Genomic DNA, 17,356 nt, shown 5'->3' on the forward strand with positions numbered 1-17,356 from the left:
TTCGGCCCCGCCCCCGGCCCGCCCCTTCGGCCCCGCCGCCGCCGCCGCCGCCCGTGGACGCCGGGCCCCGATGCGGGCGAGTCCGCGGCCCTCGGCCAGGCGGGGGTCCCACGGCGCGCCCCGCCGAGCAGACGCGGGAAGACGTTCGGGAAAACTCTCCCTCAGGTGAAAGGCGGCAGTGGGGAGGGGAAGGTGAGAACGCGGCGACCTCGCGCGGCCGCGCCGCCTCCGGCACGTGACCGACCGCGCCGGGCGGAGGGCGGGAAGTTCCGGCCCGACGACCCCGCAGGGAGGCGGGGCGGGAGGCGGGGCCACGCGCACGACGGCCACTGCGCCTGCGCCTCGCGCCGCCCCGCCCCGCCCCTTCCGGGATCCGCGCGCCAGGGCGTCCCCGGAAGGGAGAGGAAGGGTGGGACTCCGGACTCTGCTCCGTGGTGGGAAAGGCAGCGGGGTTGGAGAGGGACGGGGCTGGCGCCTCACGGGGCGGGGGCTCCAGTTACGTTTTTCTCCGGATATGGACCAGCTGCCGTAGGGCTGTGGAATGGTCGCCCTTTCCTGGGCGTTTCTTTTTCGGAGACCTGCAGGCGGTGGGCTCCTGGAATCCAGGGTCTTTCGTTTCCACGGTTGCTCTCGCCCAAGCCTTAAATGCCCTCGTGGGGGGCTGGAGGGAGTACCAGGCTTCAGGCGCTTCCGTGGCATGCAGCTGCGCTCAGTGCAGGCACCGCGTACTCTGAGACTCTCAGAGCGCCCCAGTGCCCCGGCGCCCCCGAAGTTGGTTGAGCTGGAGAGATGTATCTCTAAGGGGGTTCGGGAGCATGCCTTTCCTGCGGCTGCCCGTGAATTGCAGAGAAGGGCCGCGTCGGGATTGAGGGGGACAATGCTTTGCATGCAGGAGGCCCACATTTCATTCCAGGATCAACTCCTGAGCACCCCTAGGTGCTCCCCCGAAAACCTAAACTGAATGCACTAGAGGGTCTGTAGGAAAGCAAAAGTGGCCAGTGACAGTACAGTGCAAAGTCGTTATGCCTTGCACGAGGCCCGTCAGGTCTGATCCCCCTGGACCACATAGAGTCCCAGGAGTGATTCCTGAGCACCACCATGTGTGGATCCAAAACCAAAAAAGCAAACCAGATGTTTCCCCGTGTTTTGTTTGATAGGTTTATAGTTTGCGTTTGGCCACTGAGCCGCATCCCCTCACCAAGCCTACTTTTTGTGGGGCCACACCCGGCAGTGTTCAGGACTTGCTCTTTGTTCTATGCTCAGGGTCACTGGCAGAGCTCGGTGACCAGATGGGTTGCCAGAGACGGAACCTGGGCTGACCAAATGCCTTACCCGCAGTCTTGTATCTCCAGCCCCTGTGTTTTCATTTGGTTTCTTTGTTTCAGGACGTTACTGGGGTGCTCAAGGAGTCGTGGTATACCAGGGATCGAGCCCGGGCCTGTGCTTGGGGCGTTGAGTTATCTTTTTAGTTCCCCTTTCTACTTTTTGGGGCGCCTGGGGTGATTGAGCTTTGAGGCCACACCTGGAAGTGCTCAGGGGCTATTCCTGGATCTTGCTCAGAGCCACATTTGGGGACCATAGGTGGTGCTGGAAATTGAATCTGGGTCAGTCACGGCGAGGCAGGTGCCTTCCCCACTGTCCTGTGTCTCCAGCTTGACATTTGGAATGAAGACAAGATCATCACAATCAATCATTCCTGAGCTGACCCCACACTCCCATAGCCCAGAGCTGACCCTACAGGGCGGGTATGTTTCATAAGCTACCCTCTCGTCAGGCTGTTGTGTTGGGAGACCAGTGTGACTATGACAGTTGGAAATGATCACTCTGGACAAGAACTGAGTGTTCAAAGTAGGTAAAGGCATATACATGAGAAACTCCAGTACAGAGAGGAAAACGCCCTGCTATAGAGGTGGGGCACACCAGTAATGAGAAGTGTTCACTGGTGAAGGGACAGGTGTTGGGTGGGGGGAGAATCTGTTAAGGATCTCCAGTGGTGAGGCGGGAGGGGTAGTATGGCATTAGTAGGGGGGAGGGCTGTAACTGCAGAGTTACAAGGTGGCCGCCTCTGCTCCCGTCCAGTCCAAGCAAAGACACCAGGGTGGAGCCACCGGGAAGATGGCCTGTCAGCACCTCAGGCAGCCGTCTCATCCACAGTCACGGGAGGGCAGTGTAGGGGGAAAGGACAGAGGAGAAAGGGTGCGGTGCGGGCCAGTGGGCGCCAGGGCCAACAGTGAGCGGGTCTCCAAGGCTGTCCCCTCAGCTCGCTCCTCTTGGCCGCTGGCCTGAACAGGTAAGGGTTAAGCTTTAAGAACAAAAAGAACAAAATGAGAAAGAGGAGAGCCTTTTTTTCCCCGTGCCTCTTCAGAGCGCAAAAGAAGAAGCCAGAATTTATGGAGAATCGGGTGTATTTAAAAAGAAGGGGGAGGGGGGGCTGGAGCAATAGCACAGCGGGGAAGGCGTTTGCCTTGCACGCAGGCGACCCGGGTTCGATTCCCAGCATCCCATATGGTCCCTCGACACCGCCAGGAGTAATTCCTGAGTGCAGAGGCAGGAGTCACCCCTGAGCATTGCCGGGTGTGACCCAAAAAGAAAAAAAAGAGGGGGAGGGGCTGGAGCAATAGCACAGCAGGGAGGGCGTTTGCCTTGCACGCGGCCGACCCGGGTTCGATTCCCAGCATCCCATATGGTCCCCTGAGCACCGCCAGGGGTGATTCCTGAGTGCAGAGCTAGGAGTAACCCCTGTGCATTGCCGGGTGTGACCCAAAAAGAAAAAAAAAAAAAAGAAGAGGGAGATAAAGGCCTGGAGCAATAGTATAGCAGGGAGGGCGCTTATCCTATAGTCAGCTTGGGCTTGGTCCCCTGTACCCCAGACGGCCCCCCTCTGGACCCTCCAGCAGAGACGCCCCAGCACAGAGCCAGGAATAATCCCTGAGCACAGCTGGGTGCGGCCAAGAAACTAAAGGGTGGCAGATAAAAGGACACGCCATCCCAAATGGAATCCCCCTGGGGAGCCCCACCCACTCCTGGCACCTAATCTGACTCCCATTCCTACCTCTCCCAAGACTGTAATCTTAAACCTATCGATCTGGACTTTCCTGATCCACCTCCGGCCACAGCCGGAGAAGAGTTGCCTTCCCGTGACGGAGGTGAGCTTTGATGTAAATAACTTGTTTTCAGAGGTGCTGAGCTCACACCTGGGAGCGCTGAACTTCATGCCTGCTTGCAGAGTCCTGAGTGCTTGCCAGAATTCTTTTTCCGCTCACAGCCCATCTCTGCCCTCTTCTCTGGTCCAGCTGACACTTCCTCGCAGGCCCTTCCCCTCCCGAGGCTGGCCACTACCAGATCCCAGAAGCAGTCCAAAAAGCCAGCTAGAGGGGCTGCAGAGATAGCACAGCGGGTAGGGCGTTTGCCTTGCACGCGGCCGACCCGGGTTCAAATCCCGGCATCCCATATGGTCCCCTGAGCACGGCCAGGGGTAATTCCTGAGTGCAGAGCCAGGAGTAACCCCTGTGCATCGCTGCCAGGTGTGACCCAAAAACCAAAAAAAAAAAAAAAAAAAAAAAAGCCAGCTAGAGCTCTAAGGGGTATGTGGGTTTCAGTTTTTAGCAGAAGTTTGCTTTCAGCAGGGCCTCTGAGGTCAGGAAGATCTTGATGAGGGCCGGGTAATAATTGGATCACCAGGGGCTGGAGCAATATCACAGTCAGTAGGGCATTTGCCTTGTACGCAGCCAACCTGGGTTCGATTCCCAGTATCCCATAGGGTCCCCGAGCACTGCCAGAAGTAATTCCTGAGTGCAGAGCCAGTAGTAACCCCTGCGCATTGCCGGGTGTGACCCAAAAAGAAAAAAAAATCAGATAACCATACACAGAGCATAAACAGCCATTTCAGCGGCCCAAGCAGTTTGAGGTGTTGAAACCCTCCGCCCGGTAGGCCAACAGGAAATAGAAAAATGCCAGAGAAATAGTCCAGTGTGTCGATACTTGCCTTGCACATGGCCAACCCGGTTTGATCCCCGACACCCCATACGGTCCCCAGATCCCCCACCAGGAGTGATTCCTGAGAGCAGAGCCAGGAGTGAGCCCTGAGCACCACTAGATGTGCCCCAAAAACAAAGTAAAGCGACAAATGCCAGTGAGGACTGGCGAGATAGCACAGGGGTGAGGGCTAGCCTCGCCGGCCCCCTAGCATCACCCCCTGGCCTGGCCGGAAGTGGGTGATTCCAGGATTGTAAGCCCTGAGCCTAGCTGAGTATGGCTCTAACACAAACAGATATCCGAGAGGCCGGAGAGTTTGGCTTAACGGGGCTTGGCATGCAGGACTCCCGGATTCAACTCTGGCACCACTTGGTCCCCGGAGCAGCCCGAGCTGGAGTGGCTCCAGAGCACCCGACTCGGGCCCCAAGAGAGATAAGAGGCCTGTGAGGCCGACCACAAGGTGACATTGGTGGGGACTGGGAGGTGGCGGGGCGCTCTGGCTGGCCGCGTGCAGGGAGAGAGGCTCTTGGTTCCGCTCTCTTCTTTTTTTTCTTTTTGGGTCACACCCGGCGATGCACAGGGGTTCCTCCTGGCTCTGCACTCAGGAATCACTCCTGGCGGTGCTCAGGGGACCCTATGGGATGGCGGGATCAAACCCAAGTCGGTCGCGTGCAAGGCAAGCGCCCTCCCCGCTGTGCTATCGCTCCAGCCCTCCGCTCTCTTCTTAAGCTCATTCGTGCCTCCCTGTCATCAGCACGTCTCGGGGACCAGACGCGATGCCAAGCGGGCATGCAAGAACACGGCAGCACCCCCAGCCTACAGAGTCCCTAGTCCAGTGGGAGGTGCAGCATACCCCAAGTAAACGGTCATGCTCTGACATGCATTTAGCAGAGTGCTCGGAGAGCACTAAAGCAGGGGGCGGCGAGGGGCCAAAGGGACATTACAGCAGGGAGGGCATTTGCCTCACCAACCCGAGTTCGACCCCCGGCTTCCCATAGGGTCCCCCAGCATCACCAGGAGTGAGTCCTGAGCATCACCGGGTGTGACCCGAGAAACAAAAACAAAAACAAACAAAAAAAAAAACCAGGGCGCAGGTGGGTGGGCGGGGACTGCCTCTGTGAGTGGGAGACGGGTGGGCCCGAGAGAAGAGCCAACCCGGCCAGGGCGAGCAAGTGGGCCTTCCTGCTGGGAGGCCTGGCCAGAAAGGCGTGGCCAGGGCAGACAGGTCGGGGCCTGACCAGGGGACCCGGCCGGGGAGAGGGTGTGAAGGGCCGAGCCAGGCTGCACGGACACACGCTCCGGGTTCAGTCCCCACTTACTAGGATGTGGCGGTGACCCTGGAGACCACTGGACAGATGTGTGAGCTAGAGCGGTAGTGTGGGGAAAGGGCAGGCCGGCTCCCACCTCCAGCATCCCCTGGGGAGGCCCTGAGCCCTGCTACGTGTGCTCCCCCCACTGCATCTGACCCCCAGCATCTCCCACAGCCCCCCCTCAGCACCCCCGGGCCCGCGCAGGATCCCGGATCGCAGTGAGTTTGTGTGTATGAGCTCGGCCCCAGACCCCCGGCTGAGCGGGCACCCCAGAGGCGAGCGCCCCCGATTCCGGAAGTCGCGGGTGCAAGGTGGAGCCACGGCCAGGCTGGGCTGCCTCTGAGGGTGAGGTGCGCGCGGAGGTGTCTCTGGGTGTGAGAGCGGCCCTATCTCGGCCTCCATCTCCGCTCGCCTCCGCCCTGCCTGCCTGTCAGTCTGTCCAAAGTTCACGCTGCAGCCCGTGGCCCCGGGTGCCGCGGTGAAAACCTCCCGCTCCCCGCGTGCTCCACACGTGTGGCCGGGGCGCCAGGAAAGCTCCGGGAGAGGGAGGACACGATCCAGCCAGTGCCTTCAGGCGCACAACAGACCCGGGTTCGGGTCCCCAGAACCCCGCATGGTCCTCGGAGCTCTGCCAGGAGCAGCCCCCAGAGCAGAGCCAGGAAGAAACCCAGAGCACAGCCGGGGTCCCCCAATAGCAAGCCAAAGCCAGTTATCTGGGGTGTGTCCCTCAGCTCTCCACGAAAGACAGTCGCCGCAGGAGCCCTGGGGACTCTCTCCGGTCTCGTGTCGGGCGCCCCAGGGCGGGAGCACCAGCCAGGTCTCCTCACCTGTGACGTGCCCCTTTTCTCCAGCTCATTAAGAAGTGAGGCTGAGGGGCTGGAGTGATAGCACAGCGGGTAGGGCGTTTGCCTTGCACGCAGCCGACCCGGGTTCAAATCCCAGCATCCCATATGGTCCCCTGAGCACCGCCAGGGGTGATTCCTGAGTGCATGAGCCAGGAGTGACCCCTGTGCATCGCCAGGTGTGACCCAAAAAGCAAAAAAAAAAAAAAAAAAAAAAAGAAGTGAGGCTGGGGGCTGGAGCAATAGCACAGCGGGGAGGGCATTTGCCTTGCACATGGTCAACTCGGGTTCGATCCCCGGCATCCCAGATGGTCTCCCGAGCACCGCCAGGAGTAATTCCTGAGTGAAAAGCCAGGAGTGAGCCCTAAGCATCGCCAGGTGTGACCCAAAAAGACAAAAAAAAAAAAAGAAGAAGAAGAAGTGAGGCAGGGGACTGGAGTGACAGTACAGCGGGGAGGGCATTTGCTTTGCACACAGCCAACCCGGGTTCGATTCCCAGCATCCCATATGGTCCCTCGAGCACCGCCAGGAGTGATTCCTGAGTGCAGAGCCAGGAGTAACCCCTGAGCATCACCGGGTGGGACCCAAAAAGAAAAAAGAAAAAAAAAAAAAAAAAAAAAAAAGGGGCCGGAGCGATAGCACAGCGGGTAGGGCGTTTGCCTTGCACGCGGCCGACCCGGGTTCAATCCCCGGCATCCCATATGGTCCCCCAAGCACTGCCAGGAGTAATTTCTGAGTGCAAAGCCAGGAGTAACCCCTGAGCATCGCTGGGTGTGACCCAAAAAGAAAAAAAAAAAAAAAAAAGTGAGGCTGGGGTGACGGCTCACAGGGCTGAAGCTGAGCTTGGCCAACAGGGGGCCCAGGTCACGTCCAGTCACTGGTACCCCCGTGCCCCCCCCCAACACTGAGCACAGTGGCAGCCCGCCTCAAAATGGAAACAGAAAACAAACCTGCGGGGAGACACGTGTGTGTGTGTGTGTGTCTGTGTGTCTGTGTGTCTGTGTGTGTGTGTGTCTGTGTCTGTGTGTGTCTGTGTGTCTGTGTGTGTCTGTGTGTGTGTGTCTGACTCGGGGTCGATCCCTGGCGCCCCACACAGCCCTGTGATCCCGAGCACAGCCCTGCACTCGGCCGCTGTGCTCCGCCTGTAGCTCTGTGTGACTCTGCACCTGCGGGCGTGGCTCCTCCCGGGCGCCCGCTCACTCCACGCTCCACTTGGCTCCTCAGGAATCTTCAAAGCTTCACCTCAGCAATTTGACGGCTGGAGCCGAAAATGCTGCCCGAAGCTGGCGTCTATTACTTCCCCTGGGAGGTCACTGCGGGTCACGTTCCCGACGGGGGCACCCTGAGAACATTTGGCAGGTGAGACGGGCAGTTCTGTTTCAGAGTGCATGGGCGTGCGGTGGGGGGATAGGACCTTTTCAGTTTCCTTAATTAATGATTTATTTATTTTTACTCTTTGAGTCGTACCTGATGATGCTCAGGGCTTCCTCCTGGCGGTGCTCAGGGGCCCATAGGGGATGCTGGGGATCCATGCCAGGTCGGCCGTGTGCAAGGCTAACGCCCTCCCCGCTGTGCTCTCAATCCAGTCCATTCTCGTATTTTTTGATGGCACCAGAAGACAGCAAGGCTGCAGCCAGACAGAGTAGCTGCCAGAATTGTGCATTTGGGCTAGCAGGGATTTGAACTCAGGACCACATGCTTTAGGGTTGCCAGGCAGGGTACTGCATGGTTACTCAGGGGAAAAGCTTATTTTGAATTGATTTTCCTTTTGGGGGGCCAGAGCTAGGAAGTACAGCGGGTAGGGCATTTGCCTTGCACGTGGCCAACCTGGGTTCGATCCCTGGTATCTGTATGGTCCCTTGAGCAACGCCAGGAGTAATTCCTGAGCGCAGGGCCAGGATTAGTAACCCCTGAACGTTGCCAGGTGTCAGCCAAGAAAAGCCCAATCAATAAATAAATACTTTTCCCCTTTGTTTTTGTTTTTTTGGTGGTGCTGGGGATCCAGCCCAGGCCTCACACTTGCGAGCCAGTGGGCTACTTCTGCGCTCTCTCTCTGGCCCCCCTGTGTGGGGTGTTTAAACGACTTCTCCCCCCAGAGGAAAGTGATCAGTGATAACATCCTTTTTTTCAATCACCCTGCATAAATCTCCTAAGATGCTCAGCAGATGAATGGATGTTGACTCAAGGGGCAGAGGACTTGTCAGGCTCCTGGTCACCCCTGGGTATAGCCCTCGTGCCACACCTCCAGGAGTGCTCCCCCGGCCCCTCCAAAAAACCTAAACTCATTCTCGGTACTGACTGTAAAACTGGGCCGGAGAGAGCGTGCCGCAGGGAAGGTGCTGGCCTGGCATGTGGCCAGGCTTCGGGCAGAACCTCCCGCTGCCCCGAGCACTGTCACGAATGATCCCCCCCACCCCCCCCCGGACAGAGCCAGGCGTCAGCCCTGAGCACCGGAGCGACAGGACAGCCGGGAGGGTGCCGTCTCCCCATACGGTGCTTTCCGAGTTGTGGCTGCTGTTCTCAGTTCCCGGGTCCGAGCGGAGCGGAACAGTTCCCTGGGGTTCCTTGGAGCCTCGCAGCGGCGTGAAAGCGCCGACGCTGTCTCTCCCCACCCCAGGCTGAGCCTCTACGACGCGAGCCGGTCCCAGGCGACCCTGCTGGCCCAGCACGGCCCCGAGCAGCACCAGGTCCTCGTCTCCACCGCGCTGGTGGAGCCGTTCCCGGCCCAGCTGGGCTCCCTCTACATTGTCTTGGGGGAGCTGGAGCACCAGCAGGGTAAGCCGACCCGGACCCTGCGCTCGGGTGCTGGCCTGGGCTCAAGTCCTGAGCCCACGAGAGGGGGGAAGTTTCCTTCCCCAGCTGCCCCCGGGTTTATGGGCGCGTGAGGTTCCGAGTTGGTTTGGCTCAGAATGGGCCTGCAGAGGGAAGCGGGGCAGGGGGGGCGGAGGGCGGGGCGGGGGGCGCCCTTTCCTTTCTAAAGCCCAGTAGATGGCACAGAGGGGACCCTGCTTGCGGGAGCCCTGGGCTTGGTCCCCGGCACCTCCCACCCCCTTAGCACCAGGCCACAGACCACCCCCAGACCAATAGGCTTCCAAAGGCCGCTACTGAGTGTTTTGCTTAAATCATTGCAAACGTGGCTGCAAGTCGGCCGTCTGAGTCTGACCATTGGGTCAAAGCCCTCGGCCTGCAGACGGGGATGGGGCCGACACTGCCTGGCCAGGAAGTCAGGGGAAGTGACCAGAACGCAAGGGAGGAACATGACCAAGCTGGGCCGGAGAGCCAGTGACATGTTGAGCGTCACTGTTGGGTGTCACTCATGCCATCTGGGGGGATTTATATATATGCATGTATTCTTTTTTTTGTTGGGGGGTCCATACCTGCAGTGCTGAGGGATCATCCTGGCAGTGCTTGGGGGACCACGCAGGGTGCCGGGGATCAAATTCAAGTTAGTCACATGCAAGGCAAGAGTCTTTGCTATTGTGGGGCTGGAGCGATAGCACAGCGGGGAGGGTGTTTGCCTTGCATGTGACCGACCCGGGTTCGATTCCCAGCATCCTATATGGTATCCTGAGCACCGCCAGGGGTAATTCCTGAGTGCAGAGCCAGGAGTGACCCCTGTGCATTGCCAGGTGTGACCCAAAAAGGAAAAAAAAAGTCTTTGTTATAGTACTATCACCCTGGGCCCCGGGAATATTTATATTGCTGGGTTTTTTTTTAATGTTTTTGTTGGGGGCCACACCCAGTGTACTCAGGGCTGATTCCTGGTTCTGCACTTCTTAGGGATCACTCCTGGCAGGGCTCAGGGACTTCATGTGGTGCTGGGGATGCACTGCCCGCAGCCCACCCACTGTATTCCCCCTCCAGCCCCTATATTGCTGTCATTTTTTGCTCTTCTAAATATACAGCACTTGGGCAGAGCGATAACACAGCGGGTAGGGCATTTGCCTTGCATGCCTCTTACCCGGGTTTGATCCCCGGTATCCCGTATGGTCCTCCGAGCACCCCTAGGAGTAATCCCTGAGCATCGCCAGATGTGACTCAAAAGACACACACAAAAATAATAAATAAATTTAAAAACTGGACATATAATATTTTTAAACATCTTATTTTACTCAGTGGACTATTATACAGCCGTTAAATTGGTGTTGTAGGGGCTGGAGCGATAGTACAGCGGGTAGGGCGCTTGCCTTGCACACGGCCTACCTGGGTTCAATTCCCAGCATCCTATATGGTCCCCTGAGCACCGCCAGGAGTAATTCCTGAGTGCAGAGCCAGGAGTGACCCCTGGTATGCATTGCCAGGTATGACCAAAAAAAAGCAAAAAAAAAAAAAAATTGGTGTTGTAGGGGCCAGAGCGATGGTAGAGCGGGTAAGGTTCTTGCCTTGCATGCAGCCAACCCAGGCTCAATTCCTGGCACTGCATTAGGGTCCCCTGAGCACTACCAGGAGTGATCCTGAGCACTGAGCCAGGAGTAAGCTCTGAACACCACTGAATATGACCCCCCCAAAGAATAAAAAGTGGTGTCGTTGTCGGGAGATGGCACAGCCATCAGGGCACCAACCCCGGCCCAGATCCTGGCACCCGTGGCCCCCTGAACATCTGCACCTGGGTGCAGCCCTGGACACCCCAAGCGTTGGTTCCTTCCTTGCACTGAAGCTCTGGTAGGTGGTCACCAGTGGGGGCCCACCGGAAATAAGTGGGGGTTTCGGGGCTAGGATGTCTCGAGCGCTAGAGCACAACCCTGCCCGTGCCAGGCGCGGGGACTGAGCCCCCCGAACTCTGGTTCCCTCGGCCCCCGGCAGCTAAGCACTGCCACCGTGGAGAGATTACTGCCAGGCTAGTAGTGCTTATTTCCAGCAGGCTCGGCACTTGCCTTGCTCGCAGATGACCGTTAGGGTCTCCCAAGCCCCGCCAGGAGTGACCCCGAGCACAGTCAGGAGTAAGCCCTGAGCACTGCCAGATGTGGCCCAAAACAACAAAAAAAGAATACAAGCATTTTTTTTTGGAGGGGAGTGAGCACACCCAGCAGTGCTCAGGGCTTACTCCTGGACTCTGTGCCCAGGGGACCGTGTGGGTGCTGGGACTGAGCCTGAGGAAGCTGTGTGCAAGGCAAGCAACTTCCCTGAACTCTCCGTGACCCTTTGGACACTCCTTGATTTTCCCTCTTGATTTGGCCGCTTGCTTTCTACAGCCACCTTGGCTGGTTCGGTTTCATTTGTGGCGTGAGTCTGGCACCCGGGGCTCTCAGGATCCGTTGCCGAGCTCTCTCCTGCTATTTCAGGGTTAACTTTCTGTGGGAAAAACGCGTAATTCAGAGGGTCCTACACTTTCGTACTTGGTTTCATCGCTATGAAGGTTAATCCTTGTCTTGTTCATTTTTATTTTTCCTTTTTTTTTTTTGTTTTTTGTTTTTTGGGTCACACCTGGCTATGCGCAGGGGTTACTCCTGGCTCTGCACTCAGGAATTACCCCTGGCGGTGCTCAGGGGACCATATGGGATGCTGGGAATCGAACCCGGGTTGGCCGAGTGCAAGGCAAACGCCCTACCCGCTGTGCTATTGGCTCCAGTCCCCTCATTTTCATTTCTGAGTCCCCCATGGCGGTGCTCAGGGATCACTCCTGGCAGGGCTCCGGGGACACTGTGTGGTGCTGGGGATTGGACCGTGGGTCACTTGTGTACAGGGCGAGCTCCCTCCCTTGTGCTGTTGCTCCAGCCTTGAAAGTTAATATTTATTCAGGCTTAGACCTTTGCACCCACAGAGTTCATGCCGTTCACATTCCAGGGCTAGCCTAGGGCTTTGGGGGTGATCCGTGAGCTGTGTCTGTCCTGTCGCCTGAGCCCCTGCCCTCCTGGCCCCTCCGTCACATGCTCCCTGCCACCGAACGGTTCTCTGGGCACTGATGGAAGTGATCCCAGAGCACTGAGCTCTGTGTGTGGCCCCCCTTTGTCCCCCCCCAAAAAAAAAGACTGTCACGTCCTTGAACCATCAGTTGTATTCATTCATGGACCCGGAGAGCCGCGTGGAAAAGAAAAATGTTTTGTTGTTTCTTTTTTAAATTTTTAAGGAAAATGTTTATTTAATTCATTTATAGTTTGCCAACAGTGCTCTGTGCTTGGGGTCACTGCCAGCCTTGCGCAGGCCCTGGGCGCTGGCCGGGTCTCCTGTACTCACAGCCCGCGGCCCCACCCCGGCCACCTCTCTGGCCCGAATGCTCTCTAATTTTGCTTCTCTTTTGTTTTCTGAGTCTGGTGGAGGTTTAGCTTGTTTGGTTTGGTTGTTTCTTGGGCCACACTGGGCAGTGCTCAGGAGTCACTCCTGGGAGAGTCACACGCGGTGCCAGGGATCCAACGCAGCTCAGGCACGTCGTGCAAGGCCGCGCCCTGCCCCCTGCCCCCTGCCCCCTGGCTGTCCAGGCCCCTGAAACACTCAGGCCCACCCAGACTCCTCTCCGGGCCGTGCCACTGGCAGAGCTGGCGGCGGGGCCCTGCAGCCACCTGCTGCTCTGTCCAGCGCGGCGGCCAGGCGTGCTGAGCCCGCTTCCCTGGCACCAGCAGAGCCGGGCGGGCGCGCTGGCCCTGGCGCGGGTGGCAGTAGGGACCCACGCCCCTCCCCTGCAGGGGGCCCGGTGCTGCGCGCCCGCGTGCTGAGCTGCGCCGAGGGCCTGGACCTGCCGCAGCTGGAACGCGCCGTCGCGGAGCAGCGCGCCTACCGGCGGGAGCGGTGCGGCCCGCCGCCCGCGGAAGCTTCCGGAACCCCCGCCCCGCCGCGCGCCTGAGCCCCGGCCCCGGAGCGGCGCGGCAGCAGGGTACGACGTTGGGCGGGGCGCCCGGAGACCCCCGGCGCCGCGGGGAACAGAAGCCCCCTGCGGGGAGCCCGTGCGCGCGGCTGCCGAGCCGCCGGCGGCCGGCAGGGGGCGCCCCCGCGGCGGCCGCGCGCGGTCTCCGGTGACTCCCGACGGGGGGGCGGCGGCGGGGGGCGGGTGGGGGGCGCCGGGCCCTCGCGGGTGGGGACTCCTGCCGAGGGGGGCTCTCCTGCCGAGACCCGGCCTCCAGGAGGCCCGCGGCGGCGGCACAGGCCGGGCCTCGCCCCCGGGCCGGGCCGTGCGGCCTAGAGTGGCGCCCGGGCCTTCGGAGACCCCTGACCCCTGACCTCTGCCCCGGGCGGCCCCAGGAAGCCCTCGTGGGCCTCCCGCAGCCCGGCCCGGCCTGGCTGGGCAGCGGCGGGGGTCCTCCTGCGCTCGGGCTGGCCGCGGCCGCGCAGTGCGTCTCCCCGGGCGGCCCGGGGGGGGCCCCGCGGGTGGGCGGGGTGGGGGCGGGGGGCTCGGGCAGGCCAGGCGGGGGCCGCGAGGGGGTCCATGGGCCCAGGGGCAGGTGGCCAGGCAGGTGGGGCAGGGCGTCCCGGGCGCGGGGCCGGGGTGGGGCGGGCAGGCGGGAGCAAACGCCCCGGCCTCTGTTTCCCGGGCAGCTCCGGCCATGGACGTGTTCCAGAAGGTGGAGAAGATCGGGGAGGGCACCTACGGGGTGGTGTACAAGGCCCGCCACAGGGACACGGGCCGGCTGGTGGCCCTGAAGAAGATCCGGCTGGACCTGTGAGTGCTGGCCCGGCCCTGCCCCGCCGGGGAGGGGTCTGCGCCGTGGGCGCCGGGCTGATCCTGCCCGGGGTCGTCACTCCTCTCCCCCACCGGCCCCCTCGCCTCCGCGTCCAGCAACGCGCACTCTTTTCCGCAGGGAGACGGAGGGGGTCCCCAGCACGGCCATCCGGGAGATCTCCCTTCTCAAAGAGCTGAAGCACCCCAACATCGTCAGGTGGGGTGGGGGGGCGGCGGGTGCTGGGCCTGCGTGTGACCCCACCCCCAGGGGCACTGGGGCCTGACTCGGGGGTCTCCCTGCACCCCCTCGCCAGGCTGTTGGACGTGGTGCACAGCGAGAAGAAGCTGTACCTGGTGTTCGAGTTCCTCAGCCAGGACCTGAAGAAGCACATGGACTCCAGCCCCGCCACCCCGCTGCCCCTGCCCCTGGTGAAGGTAGTGACCGCTGGCCCGGGGAGGGGTGGCGGGGACCCCCACACCGGGGGGAGGAAGTGACGACCCCCACACCCGGGGGGGGAAATGGTGGGGACCCCCACACCCGGGGGAGGAAGTGATGGGGACCCCCACACCCGGGGGAGGAAGTGACGGGGACCCCCCACCTGGGGAAGGTAGTGGCAGGGACCCCCTCTCCAGGGAGGTGATGCTGGGGACCCCCAGACCTATCTCTTCCAGCTGCTCCAGGGCGTCAGCTTCTGCCACTCGCACCGCGTCATCCACCGCGACCTGAAGCCCCAGAACCTGCTCATCGACGAGCTGGGCGCCATCAAGCTGGCGGACTTCGGCCTGGCCCGAGCCTTTGGGGTGCCCCTGCGCACCTACACCCACGAGGTCCCCGGGGCACGGAGGGGAGGGCGGGCCGGGCCTGGACCCCGCAGCCCGCCGCCCCGGCTGTGACGCGGCTCCTGTGCCCAGCAGGTGGTGACACTGTGGTACCGCGCCCCCGAGATCCTGCTGGGCAGCAAGTTCTACTCGACGGCCGTGGACGTGTGGAGCGTCGGCTGCATTTTCGCCGAGATGGTAGCGCCAGGCTGGTGCCAGCCCCCGTGCCCATCACCCCACGCCCGCCGGGTTGGCCCCCACCCCAAGAACAACAGCCGGTACTGGGGGGCCGGGTCTGCCTCAGGTCAGGCCTGCCTCGGCGTTCCTGGCGCCAAGGCCTGGTGCTGGGAAGACCCCCTTCCCCCGCCCTGCGGCCCCCACACCTGCCCCGCCCCTCCGCAGGTGACCCGCAGGGCGCTGTTCCCCGGGGACTCAGAGATCGACCAGCTCTTCCGTATCTTCCGGACCCTGGGGACCCCCAGTGAAGCCGTGTGGCCCGGCGTCACGCAGCTGCCCGACTACAAGAGCAGTTTCCCCAAGTGGGCCCGGAAGGGGCTGGACGAGGCGGTGCCCAGCCTGGAGCCGGAGGGCAAGGACCTGCTCTCGGTAGGACGGGGCAGGGCCCGCTCCAGGGTGGCGCCCGCCGTGCTTGGGCTGATTCAGGAGGTTATTCTCTTTTCCTCGGTCTGCTTTTGTTTGGGGCCACACCCAGCGATGCTCAGGGACTGCTCGGGGCTCTGCGCTCAGGAATATCCCCCTGGCAGTGCTCAGGGGACCCTGCAGGGTGCCGGGGATGGGACCCGGGCTGGTTCCATGTAGTGTTGCTTCGGCTGCTTTGTTCTGATCTTGAACTGTGCCCAGAGGTGCTCCGAGCAGACGTTTGCCAGAACCAAACTCGGGCCAGCCGAGTGCAGGGCACGTGCCCCACCCGCTCTGCTGCCCCCAGACCCACGCTGATGGGTGGGCCCGCGGCTGTGCCCCTGGCCTCTCTCGGAGCCCCCAATCCCAGGCCGGGCCTCACTCCGTGTGTTTGGGTCACACCCAGTGTTGCTCAGGGGGTACTCCTGACTCTGTGCTCAGATATCACTCCTGGCAGTGCTCGGGGGACGTGGGGTGCTGGGGATCGAACCCGGGAAGGCTGTGTGCAGGGCAGCCGCCCCCCCCCCCCCACTGTGCTCTCGCTCTGGCCATTTGTTTGAATTTCCTCCTCCCCAGTGTGGTGTTGCCATGGTGATGGGGTGCCTTTCCCTCGGCTGTGGGCTCCCACCCGGCCAAAGCACCCTGCTGGCGTTGGGGGCTGCCCGCTGGAGGCCGCTGCGGTGTCCCCACTCGTGCTCGCCCAAGGCCCCACCCCCTGTTGTGCTGCGGGGGACCCCCTTTGTGTCCTGCTCACCCCCCGCCCCCCGCTGCAGTGCAGCTGAAATCCTGGTGCTGGGATGGCAGAGTTTGGAACACGCAGGGCACCAGGGTTCAGGCTCACGGCTGCTTGCCAGACCCACGCCCTAAGCCTGGACTCCCTCTGGACACACGGGCCGGCCAGAACTGGCTGTTCCTGCCACCTGGGCCCCTGCCACTGACCCCCTCTCTGTCCTGCTGTTGCGCCGCCTCGGCCCCTGGCACAGCCTCGGTGGGCAGGGCCCCTCTCTGGCAGCGCCGTGGCCCTCGCCCACGCGGACCCGGAGCCTCTGCCTTTGATCTGGGCTGGCCGGGAAGGCCGGCAGCAGCCTCCTCCTCCGGCCGCACGCCAGCTTCCCGCCAGGCTGCGCGCTGCTGCCAAGCCTTTGCCCACAGGCGGGCAGGCCTGCGCACGCGGCCTGTCCAGCCCCAGCCCCGGCCCCCTGGAGCTACCCCCGAGCCCTGCCTGCCGGGAGAGACCCCTGAGCTCAGAGCCAGGACTGAGCCCCAAGCATATAGCTGGGTGTGGCCCCAAAGGAGACGGACAGACAGACTGAGGGTCAGCGTCAGCCTCGGGGCAGGAGGCTCCGAATGCGGGGCCTGTCCCTGGCCCAGACTCCCGGGGGGGCCCCGCGCCGCCTGTGGGGTGGTGCTCCCCATCTGTGAGGTGGTGCTCGCCAGCTGTGTGGTGGTGCTCCCCAGCTATGGGGTGATGCTCCCCGCCTGTGGGGTGGTGCTCCCCAGATATGGGGTGGTGCTCCCCGCAGCCCGGCCCATGGCTCTCTCCCTCCTTCCAGCAACTGCTGTGCTATGACCCCAGCCAACGGGTGTCAGCCAAGGCCGCCCTCATGCACCCCTACTTCTCCGCCGAGGCGTCCCCGGGCCCCCGGCCCTGCGCGCTGGAGCACTTCTGCCGCTGAGCCAGGCGAGGCCTCCCCCCCGCTGTCGGTCTCCGGAGGAGCCCCCGCCTGGGAGAGAGCCGGGCCGAGGCGTGGGCGCGGGCCCTGCCACAGGCTGGCCGCTGGCTGTGAAGGTGCCCTTGAAGGTGCTTTTCTGGGCACAGAAGCTCCGTGCCCCGGGGGTGGGCCGAGGCGGCCCCCACCCCAGCACTGGGCCGCAGGGGGCAGGTGCTGGGGAGGGTGGGAGGCCTGCGGGCGTGGTCAACCCGCCCGGTGCCCTGCCCTGCCCAGCCTGCCCCCGGGGCAAGGGCGCCCCCTGCTGGCCTGTTTGGGTTTGAGACGTTTGGTTTCAGTTCAGTGTCCCGCCTCACGGGAAGTGGGGTGCGGGGGAGAGGACGCTTTCCCGCTCCTCGAGGGGCCGGGGCGACCCCTCGGATCTGCTTCTGTTACTTTGCTGCCCTTGAGAATGGGGAATAAAGGGACTATTTCTGACTCGCCCAGTGGGGCTTTGTCGTTTCCTGCTTG

General features: G+C 62.0%; 1 protein-coding gene across 5 annotated transcripts; it reads left to right on the forward strand.

The window, feature by feature from the left end:
- The first annotated feature begins 19 nt into the window (after positions 1-19).
- Positions 20-17,328, forward strand: LOC101555837 (cyclin-dependent kinase 3). 5 transcript variants are annotated; one of them, XM_055133805.1, is made up of 10 exons: positions 27-165; positions 7,352-7,486; positions 12,748-12,935; positions 13,595-13,718; positions 13,858-13,935; positions 14,033-14,153; positions 14,391-14,546; positions 14,634-14,735; positions 14,940-15,143; positions 16,730-17,328. In XM_055133805.1, the coding sequence occupies exons 2-10, from the start codon at positions 7,398-7,400 to the stop codon at positions 16,850-16,852; spliced, it is 1,185 nt and encodes a 394-aa protein (XP_054989780.1). In that variant the 5' UTR covers positions 27-165; positions 7,352-7,397; the 3' UTR covers positions 16,853-17,328. The 5 variants fall into 5 exon arrangements, with proteins under 5 accessions (XP_054989781.1, XP_054989782.1, XP_054989780.1 ...); XM_055133803.1 differs by having other exon boundaries at positions 28-165; positions 14,376-14,546; XM_055133804.1 differs by having other exon boundaries at positions 48-192; positions 14,376-14,546.
- Positions 17,329-17,356: the final 28 nt, after the last annotated feature.

This window comes from Sorex araneus, chromosome 3, assembly GCF_027595985.1.
Source record: "Sorex araneus isolate mSorAra2 chromosome 3, mSorAra2.pri, whole genome shotgun sequence".
Taxonomy (NCBI): domain Eukaryota; kingdom Metazoa; phylum Chordata; class Mammalia; order Eulipotyphla; family Soricidae; genus Sorex; species Sorex araneus.